At 37.1% G+C, this 10,953-nt stretch overlaps 1 protein-coding gene across 1 annotated transcript; it reads right to left on the bottom strand.

Annotated features, from left to right (window-relative positions):
* Positions 1-6,916: 6,916 nt before the first annotated feature.
* On the bottom strand, positions 6,917-9,885 carry LOC122442624 (mediator of RNA polymerase II transcription subunit 23-like). The gene is made up of 3 exons (XM_043470473.1): positions 9,684-9,885; positions 8,320-8,465; positions 6,917-7,241 (listed from the first exon to the last, which is right to left on the bottom strand). The coding sequence occupies exons 1-3, from the start codon at positions 9,786-9,788 to the stop codon at positions 6,932-6,934; spliced, it is 561 nt and encodes a 186-aa protein (XP_043326408.1). The 5' UTR covers positions 9,789-9,885; the 3' UTR covers positions 6,917-6,931.
* Between the last annotated feature and the right edge of the window lie 1,068 nt (positions 9,886-10,953).

Raw genomic sequence — 10,953 nt, 5'->3', positions numbered from 1 at the left:
TTGTGTAACACCCGAGGGCTGGAACCTAGCGCAGCGCGGGGCGCGCTCCATATAGAACAGCCGGGAGCCTGAGCAGCGCAGACGAAGAAAGCAGCGTCAGCCTCTCCCGGCAGCGCCAGCCCGCCCCGCAGGGCCAGCCCCTCCCCGCAGCGTCAGCCCCGCCCCACAGCGCCAGCCCATCCCCGCAGCGTCAGCCCCTCCCAGCAGCGCTACGGAACTAGCTAACTGAATAAGAGTCCACCTCCGCCCGCCTGTGTCAGGGCGGAAATGAGGCTCTGAAGAGACCGGCAAACAGAAGCCAAATAAACAAAGGGAACTGCTTCAGAAGGGACTGGTGCAACAGATTAAAATCCCTCTAGAAAACACCGACTTCACGGGAAGGGCCCTGTAGATATCGAGAAGTGTAAGCTGAAACGAGGAGCTATCTGAAACTGAGCCGAACCCACACTGACCGCAGCAGCTCCAGAGAAACTCCTAGATATATTTTTACTTTTTTTTTTTCTAAGTAAGGAAAAAAAAAAAAATTTTTTTCTTTTTATATTTTTTCTTTTTTATTTTTTCTCTTTTATTTTCCTTTAAAATTCCCTATTACTCCCCCATTACTCCTTAACTTTCATTTTCATGGATTTTTACGATTTTTTTTAATTAGGGGAAAAAAAAATTTTTTTTTTCTTTCTTTCTTTTTTTTCTTTTTTTTCTTTTTCCTTTTTTTCTTTTTTCTTTTTTTCCTTTCCGTTTTCTCTTTTATTTTCTATTTTTCTTTTTCTCTTATTTCTTTTAAAGTCCTCTAGTACTCCTCTACTACTCTTCATTTTCATTTTCCCTTCCCTATAACCTTACCAAAAAAAAAAAAAAAAAGAGAAGCCCTATCTTTAAACGAAGAAATTATTCTCCCCAATCTTGACTCTCTGGTTTTCTACTCAGAACACTCTCTTTTCCCTCCTTTCCCTTCCTTCCCAATCCAATTCTGTGAATCCTTGTAGGAGTCTGAGATACGGAGAACACTCTGGGAACCAGACAGCTGCGTAGATCTGTCCTCTCTCCTCTTGGAGTCCCCCCTTTTTTATCCTCCTGCTCATCTCTAATCTCCTTCCACTTTTCTCCTGTTCATGTACTCGTGAACCTCTCTGGGTGTCCTAACAGGGGAGAATCTTTCGCCATTAACCTAGAAGTTTTATTATCAGTGCTGTATAGTAGGAGAAGTCTTGAGACTACTGGAAGAATAAAACTGAAATCCAGAGGCAGGAGACTTAAGCCCCAAACCTGAGAACACCAGAAAACTCCAGACTACATGGAACTTAAAGTAATAAGAGACCGTCCAAAAGCCTCCATACCTACACTGAAATCATCCACCACCCAAGAGCCAATAAGTTTTACAGCAAGACATGCCACGCAAATTCTCCAGCAACACAGGAACATAGCCCTGAACGCCAACATACAGGCTGCCCAAGGTCACACCTAACACATAGACCCATCTCAAAACTCATTACTGGGCACTCCATTGCACTCCAGAGAGAAGAAATCAAGTTCCATGCACCAGAACACCGACGCAAGCTTCCCTAACCAGGAAACCTTGACAAGCCAATCGTCCAACCCCACCCACTGGGTAAAACCTCCACAATAAAAAGGAATCACAGACCTCCAGAATACAGAAAGCCCACTCCAGACACAGCAATCTAAACAAGATGAAAAGGCACAGAAATACCCAACAGGTAAAGGAACATGAAAAATGCCCACCAAGTCAAACAAAAGAGGAGGAGATAGGGAATCTACCTTGAAAAAGAATTTAGAATAATGATATAAAAATGATCCAAAATCCTTGAAAAAACAAAAATGGAGTTACAGATAAATACCTGGAGACAAGATTTGAAAAAGATACATAGACATTGTTTAATAAAGACCCTAGAAGAAAATAAAAAGAGTCAATTAAAAATGAACAGTGAAATGAATGAGATCAAAAAACACTTTTGGAGGGAACCAAGAGTAGAATAACGGGAGGCAGAAGATAGGAATAAGTGAGGTAGAAGATAAAATGGTGGAAATAAATGAAGCAGAGAGGAAAAAAGAAAAAAGGATCAAAAGAAATGAGGACAACCTCAGGGACCTCTGGGACAATGTGAAACACCCCAACATTCGAATTATAGGAGTCCCAGAAGAAGAAGACAAAAAGAAGGCCATGAGAAAATACTCGAGGAGATAATAGCTGAAAACTTCCCTAAAATGGGGAAGGAAATAGCCACCCAAGTCCAAGAAACCCAGAGAGTCCCAAACAGAATAAACCCAAGGCAAAACACCCCAAGACACATATTAATCAAATTAACAAAGATCAAACACAAAGAACAAATATTAAAACGCAGGGGAAAACAACAATAACACACAAAAGGGATTCCCATAAGGATAACAGTCTGCCTATCATAGAAACCTCAGGCAGAAGGGAATGGCAGGAACGTCCTGAAAGTAAGAAAGAGAATAACCTACAACCTTAAGATTACTGGTTACCCCAGCAGGATCTCATTCAGATATGAAGAGAGTCAAAAGCTTTACAGATAAGCAAGCTGAGAGAATCCAGCACCACCAAACCAGCTCTTCAACAAATGCTAAAGGATCTTCTCTAGACAGGAAATACAGAAAGGTTGTATAAACGTGAACCCAAAACAACAAAGTAAATGGCAACGGGACCACACCTATCAATAATTACCCTAAATGTAAATGGGTTGAATGCCCCAACCAAAAGACAAAGATTGGCTGAATGGATACAAAAACAAGACCCCTATATATGCTGTCTACAAGAGACCCACCTCAAAACAAGAGACACATACAGACTAAAAGTGAAGGGCTGGAAAAAAATATCTCATGCAAATGGAGACCAAAAGAAAGCAGGAGTCACAATACTCATATCAGATAAAATAGACTTTCAAATAAAGGATGTGAAAAGAGACAAAGAAGGACACTACATAATGATCAAAGGATCAATCAAAGAAGAAGATATAACAATTATAAATATATATGCACCCAACATAGGAGCACCGCAATATGTAAGGCAAACACTAACGAGTATGAAAGAGGAAATTAATAGTAACACAATAATAGTGGGAGACTTTAATACCCCACTCACAACTATGGATAGATCAACTAAACAGAAAATTAACAAGGAAACACAAACCTTAAATGACACAATGGACCAGCTAGACTTAATTGATATCTATAGGACATTTCACCCCAAAACAATCAACTTCACCTTTTTCTCAAGTGCACACGGAACCTTCTCCAGAATAGATCACATCCTGGGCCATAAATCTAGTCTTGGAAAATTCAAAAAAATTGAAATCATTCCAGTCATCTTTTCTGACCACAGTGCAGTAAGATTAGATCTGAATTACAGGAAAAAAATTGTTAAAAATTCAAACACCTGGAGGCTAAATAACACGCTTCTGAATAACCAACAAATCATAGAAGAAATCAAAAAAGAAATCAAAACATGTATAGAAATGAATGAAAATGAAAACACAACAACCCAAAACCTATGGGACACTGTAAAAGCAGTGCTAAGGGGAAGGTTCATAGCATTACAGGCTTACATCAAGAAACAAGAAAAAAGCCAAATAAATAACCTAACTCTACACCTAAAGCAATTAGAGAAGGAAGAAATGAAGAACCCCAGGGTTAGCAGAAGGAAAGAAATCTTAAAAATTAGGGCAGAAATAAATGCAAAAGAAACTAAAGAGACCATAGCAAAAATCAACAAAGCTAAAAGCTGGTTTTTTTAAAAAATAAACAAAATTGACAAACCATTAGCAAGACTCATTAAGAAACAAAGAGAGAAGAACCAAATTAACAAAATTAGAAATGAAAATGGAGAGATCACAACAGACAACACTGAAATACAAAGGATCATAAGAGACTACTACCAGCAGCTCTATGCCAATAAAATGGACAACTTGGATGAAATGGACAAATTCTTAGAAAAGTATAACTTTCCAAAACTGAACCAGGAAGAAATAGAAGATCTTAACAGACCCATCACAAGCAAGGAAATCGAAACTGTAATCAAAAATCTTCCAGCAAACAAAAGCCCAGGACCAGATGGCTTCACAGCTGAATTCTACCAAAAATTTAGAGAAGAGCTAACACCTATCTTACTCAAACTCTTCCAGAAAATGGAAGAAGAAGGTAAGCTTCCAAACTCATTCTATGAGGCCACCATCACCCTAATTCCAAAACCAGACAAAGATGCCACAAAAAAAGAAAACTACAGGCCAATATCACTGATGAACATAGATGCAAAAATCCTTAACAAAATTCTAGCAAACAGAATCCAACAACATATTAAAAAAATCATACACCATGACCAAGTGGGCTTTATCCCAGGAATGCAAGGATTCTTTAATATCCGCAAATCAATCAATGTAATACACCACATTAACAAATTGAAAGATAAAAACCATATGATTATCTCAATAGATGCAGAGAAAGCCTTTGACAAAATTCAACACTCATTTATGATTAAAACTCTCCAAAAAGCAGGAATAGAAGGAACATACCTCAACATAATAAAAGCTATATATGACAAACCCACAGCAAGCATCACCCTCAATGGTGAAAAATTGAAAGCATTTCCCCTGAAATCAGGAACAAGACAAGGGTGCCCACTCTCACCACTACTGTTCAACATAGTGTTGGAAGTTTTGGCCACAGCAATCAGAGCAGAAAAAGAAGTAAAAGGAATCCAGATAGGAAAAGAAGAAGTGAAACTCTCACTGTTTGCAGATGACATGATCCTCTATATAGAAAACCCTAAAGACTCTACCAGAAAATTACTAGAACTAATCAATGAATATAGTGAAGTTGCAGGATATAAAATTAACACACAGAAATCCCTTGCATTCCTATATACTAACAATGAAAAAACAGAAAGAGAAATTAAGGAAACAATACCATTCACCATTGCAACAAAAAGAATAAAATACTTAGGAAGTATATCTACCTAAAGAAACAAAAGACCTATACATAGAAAACTATAAAACACTGATGAAAGAAAATCAAAGAGGACACAACAGATGGAGAAACATACCGTGTTCATGGATTGGAAGAATCAATATTGTCAAAATGGCTATTCTACCCAAAGCAATCTATAGATTCAATGCAATCCCTATCAAGCTACCAACGGTATTTTTCACAGAACTAGACCAAAGAATTTCACAATTTGTATGGAAATACAAAAAACCTCGAATAGCCAAAGTAATCTTGAGAAAGAAGAATGGAACTGGAGGAATCAACCTGCCTGACTTCAGACTCTACTACAAAGCCACAGTCATCAAGACAGTGTGGTACTGGCACAAAGACAGAAATATAGATCAATGGAACAGAATAGAAAGCCCAGAGATAAATCCACGAACCTATGGACACCTTATCTTTGACAAAGGAGGCAAGGATATACAATGGAAAAAAGACAACCTCTTTAACAAGTGGTGCTGGGAAAACTGGTCAACCACTTGTAAAAGAATGAAACTAGAACACTTTCTAACACCATACACAAAAATAAACTCAAAATGGATTAAAGATCTAAATGTAAGACCAGAAACTATAAAACTCCTAGAGGAGAACATAGGCAAAACACTCTCCGACATAAATCACAGCAAGATCCTCTATGACCCACCTCCCAGAATATTGGAAATAAAAGCAAAACTAAACAAATGGGACCTAATGAAACTTAAAAGCTTTTGCACTACAAAGGAAACTATAAGTAAGGTGAAAAGACAGCCCTCAGATTGGGAGAAAATAATAGCAAATGAAGAAACAGACAAAGGATTAATCTCAAAAATATACAAGCAACTCCTGCAGCTCAATTCCAGAAAAATAAATGACCCAATCAAAAAATGGGCCAAAGAACTAAACAGACATTTCTCCAAAGAAGACATACAGATGGCTAACAAACACATGAAAAGATGCTCAACATCACTCATTATTAGAGAAATGCAAATCAAAACCACAATGAGGTACCATTACACACCAGTCAGGATGGCTGCTATCCAAAAGTCTACAAGCAATAAATGCTGGAGAGGGTGTGGAGAAAAGGGAACCCTCTTACACTGTTGGTGGGAATGCAAACTAGTACAGCCACTATGGAAAACAGTGTGGAGATTCCTTAAAAAACTGGAAATAGAACTGCCATATGACCCAGCAATCCCACTTCTGGGCATACACACTGAGGAAACCAGATCTGAAAGAGACACGTGCACCCCAATGTTCATCGCAGCACTGTTTATAATAGCCAGGACATGGAAGCAACCTAGATGCCCATCAGCAGATGAATGGATAAGGAAGCTGTGGTACATATACACCATGGAATATTACTCAGCCGTCAAAAAGAATTCATTTGAACCAGTCCTAATGAGATGGATGAAACTGGAGCCCCTTATACAGAGTGAAGTAAGCCAGAAAGATAAAGAACATTATAGCATACTAACACATATATATGGAACTTAGAAAGATGGTAACGATAAACCTATATGCAAAACAGAAAAAGAGACACAGAAATACAGAACAGACTTTTGAACTCTATGGGAGAAGGTGAGGGTGGGATGTTTCAAAAGAACAGCATGTATACTATCTATGGTGAAACAGATCACCAGCCCAGGTGGGATGCATGAGACAAGTGCTCCGGCCTGGTGCACTGGGAATACCCAGAGGAATCGGGTGGAGAGGGAGATGGGAGGGGGGATCGGGATGGGGAATAAGTGTAAATCTATGGCTGATTCATATCAATGTATGACAAAACCCACTGAAATGTTGTGAAGTAATTAGCCTCCAACTAATAAAAAAATTAAAAAAATAAAAAAATAAATAAATAAATAAAGAGGAAGAAAAATGCCGAAAAAAAAAATATATATATATATATCTGACCATAAAATATACGCACATAATCATGAAATCAAGTCTTTACTACACTGATATCAATTTCCTGACATAAAACCAAACAAATAAAAAGAATATACCTCATTTTGGCATGAACTGTCAGTGAATCCAGGAGGTTCATTGGTAAGGGTGTAATAGATCCTGAAGCCAAACAGCTCGTTCCAGGAAGTGGTATCCTCATAATTCCATTTCCATAAATAGTTTCCACCAGAGCTCCCATAGGTAACGTAAAACATTCTGAATTTGTAGAGTATGCATTACATAGCAGGGCGATCTTATAGTCATTCATTTGTAAACTCTTATTTCTAAGACTCTGCTGCAGGAACCTAAAATTGCAAGTTCCATTAAATAGAAAAAAATGAAAATGAATTCCAGAAAGGTAATCTGCATTTTTTTAAAATAAAAGTTTAATTTCATGCAAGAGTTTGGGCAAGCTCTGGGAGATGGTAAAGGCAGGGGAGCCTGGTGGGCTATCGTCTATGGGGTCACAAAGAGTTGGACGCGACTGAGTGACTGAACAAATATACTATCTTTATTCCTATAGATATCATAGTTTCTGCCAAATGAGTGCTGACACATGAAAGGTTTAAGCAGCATTTCAGAAAGAATGTTAGCAGTTAAAAGTGAACAATGAATGGTTATTTGTTAAATAGGTACTACATATACTGCACTAAGACTCAGATAATGAAGAAATAAGTCACAGATTCATAAATTAGGCTTCTATCTATTATCTACTTGCTTAAGAACATTCAAATGCCTTCATTACAGATATCACTAAGGAAAAATGGTTAAGGGGTATCATACAATGAAAGTCAAATGAAATGTGAAATCCGACTACCCTGAAGTCTCCTATGAACAGACCTGACAGTCTTTTTCAGAAGGTCTAGGTGGGAATTAACATCCTTGATGGAAGCCCAGTCCTATCTAAAAAAGTGCATCCTTTTTGGGTAATCACAGCTTTGGAAATGATGTAAGAGAGCATGCCAACCACATCAGTTCAGTTAATCCTGGCAGCCCAGGGAGTGAGTGATATCTCAATCAGGCTCAAATCTAAGATATTCTGAAACATTTTTACATATTTTTGGAAATTAAGTATTTTAACTAAGGTAAAATACATAAAAGCAAAAATAGACCTGAAAATTTAAAAAAAATTTATATATATATATATATATATATATATATATATACCCACACATATAAACAGGATGGGTTAATCTTCTAATTGCTTTCTGCTGCAGGTATTGATCAGGTTCTTAGTTATAATGTACACATTAAATATTTATCCTTACCTCCAGTGGATGCTGGAAAATTTTCATATTTTATATAAATACTAAGACAATTATCATTAGCCTTCACCCCACTATTCAGTTAAAAAAATGAACTGTCAAGCTACAAACAACTTACTCATGGTGAAGCTTTAGGGAGTGAGGTATTGGAATCTGTAGTTTGGAGTTGTCATTTTGGGCTTTTCTGTTGAGGTGAATCCAAATGCAGGTCATGGCAAAGGCATGAGTTGACTGGGGTTTGTTAATGTCAGGAACCGGGATAAACTAAAAAAGAACAATTTGCATATTTTAAGAGAGCAGACTGAACTAATTACATGTATTACAGTCACCATTTCCACTGGACTCCTTTTTAAAACATTCTGTGTTAAGTTAGCTCCAGCTGTCCTTTGTTCAATAATACAAATCAGAAGATCTAACAGCTATCAGATATTGAAACTACTAAAAGATTGCTTTTACTTTCCAAGAAAATAACAGAAATTCACAGGTGCTTAGTCAAGCTTTTTCTACTGTCACAGAGCATCCACAATCATTAAATTTTTATTTTTTAAAATTTAAACACATCATATGAAAAAATTAATCACATCATTATTTTACTGAGTGTGATAAACATGAATAGAGAATTTCTAAGAGTCACATGTATGCTTTTCAACAACATGTAAGAGATAAGCAATCTAAATGAGCAGCATCATACATACTGTATATTGATGGGTGAAATGACACAGATGTCTGGAATTTGCTTTAAAATTATCCAGCATTAGGAAAAACAAGATGAGAAGGAAAGAAGAAATAAGAACATTTCTTGGTGATGGGTACATGAGAGTTTCTTTTTTTAACTTACTCTACATTTTTGGTGCATTTAAAAATTTCCATAATAAAATGTTCCTAAAAAATGGCAATCATCAATACATACCATATTTCAAACACCTTATATAATAAGCACTAGTGTGACATTGGAGAAGGAAATGGCAACCCACTCCAGTACTCTTGCCTGGAAAATTCCATGGATGGAAAATTTCCTCATAGGTTACAGTCCATGGGGTCACAAAGAGTCAGACACGACAGCGACTTTACTACTGTGACATACTCAATTAGCAAACAACCAAAAAAAAAAAAAAAAAAATTAACAGATACTGATGTTATTTGGTCCTTAAATGTGTATACGTTAAAACAGTTTCACGCTCTTAAAAAACTGTAAACCTTTTTAAAATATAGAGAAAGAGCTTGCCATACTAGCTGTTTGACTGTGATTTGACTGTGATTAAAGATAAACTTCAGAAACAATCTAGTTAAATTTCTTCATTTTACCTAGAAATGAACTAATGTCAAGAGAGACTGAATGTCCATCCCGTGATTACAGCTATTACAAAAACTGGGAAAAGAACCATGTTTCCATTTTTCAAGTCCAGTGCTCTTTTCACAAAATTACACTAACATTCTTATACATAAACTAGACGTAATTCTAATCATACTAGCTAAACTTACTTCTTTTTCCGGGTACAAAAGGTCAAAGAGCTTCATGACAGGAAGGAAATCAGCGAGCGCATTTTTCTGAATACTCCCAGAAATGAATTGCAGGAGAACCCACATAAGATGGTCTCGGCCTTTAATCAGTCCTCGCCCCGCCAACTGTAAAAGATATTTAAATGCACATCTACACAGTCAAAGAAACAGATATATAAAGTTTAAAGAAAAAAAAAAAGAGAGAGAAATCTTGTTCTTAGAAAGTTAGCACCTAACTTTGGCATTTACTGGTTACTTTGTCTCCACTCAAGGCACACCCAGCAACGCTTTTAAAATTAATATTGCTTCTCCCTGATTTCCAAGACAACTATGCAAATCGAAAATGAAATGTTTTAGACATAATTAAGTCGAGTATGTGTGCATGAGAATCAAGTTTAATATGGGAATGTTACTAAAAATACCGCATCAAAACACAAGGAGTCTGGGGTGGGAGGTGGGAGGGAGGTTCAAGATGAAGGGAACATATGTACACCTATGGCTGCTTCATGTTGATACATGGCAGAAACCAATACAATATTGCAAAGCAATTATCCTCCAATTAAAAATAAATTAAAAAAAAACCCAGAGTTTGTTATTATTATAACAAAAAGGTTAAATTTATTTATTTTTTACTCTTCAAGGACTGGTTATCAAAAATACTTTTCCTGGTTTCCTATAGATTGTAACAGAAACCAGTGGTGGAGATAGGGGTGGTAAGTAAGTGGTGGTTAAAAGGATTTTAACAACTCTTATGAAAAATTTCCCCAGGATAATCCAGTCTATCAAGATGTTAGATATAACACCACTCATTTTACTCCCATTCAATGTGTATAAAGCCTTGTGCCTAAAACCAACCCTTCCCACACACTTACTTTGCCACACGTATTCTTTGTTTTGGATTCACTGTCCTCCTCTTTCGTTCACTGCCAAAGCAGAAGCCAGTGAGTGGTCCTAGATTCCTGACACTCTGTCACCTATTGCCATCATGTCTTATTAACACACTTCCCCGCCTCCCTGCTTTCTCGCTCCTCCTCTTTCCTGGTTTAGGCCTCAGCCTCTCTCCCCCAGACCACTGCAACAGCTCTTACTAGTTTCCTGGCCTCTGATTTTGGCTTCATTCATCTCTACATCACTGTCTTCCCATATGTGATGCTTAGCAGTAATTTTTCCAGCTTGTATCTGATGACGTCTTTCCGTTCCTCATTTACTTCCCAAAGTAAATTTTAAATCCTTAGAACACACACAGGGGCAT

The sequence above is a fragment of the Cervus canadensis genome, chromosome 5 (assembly GCF_019320065.1).
Source record: "Cervus canadensis isolate Bull #8, Minnesota chromosome 5, ASM1932006v1, whole genome shotgun sequence".
In the NCBI taxonomy this organism is placed as follows: Eukaryota; Metazoa; Chordata; class Mammalia; order Artiodactyla; family Cervidae; genus Cervus; species Cervus canadensis.
This window is presented reverse-complemented; position numbering and strand designations above follow the sequence as displayed.

Coding starts and splice junctions, on each gene's coding strand:
- LOC122442624 (XM_043470473.1), bottom strand. CDS start 9,788: ATGTGGGTTCTCCTGCAATTCATTTCTGGGAGTATTCAGAAAAATGCG. Junction 8,466..9,683: donor TTTTGTACCCGGAAAAAGAA/GTAAGTTTAGCT, acceptor GTTCTTTTTTAG/TTTATCCCGGTTCCTGACAT. Junction 7,242..8,319: donor TCCCTAAAGCTTCACCATGA/GTAAGTTGTTTG, acceptor TTGCAATTTTAG/GTTCCTGCAGCAGAGTCTTA.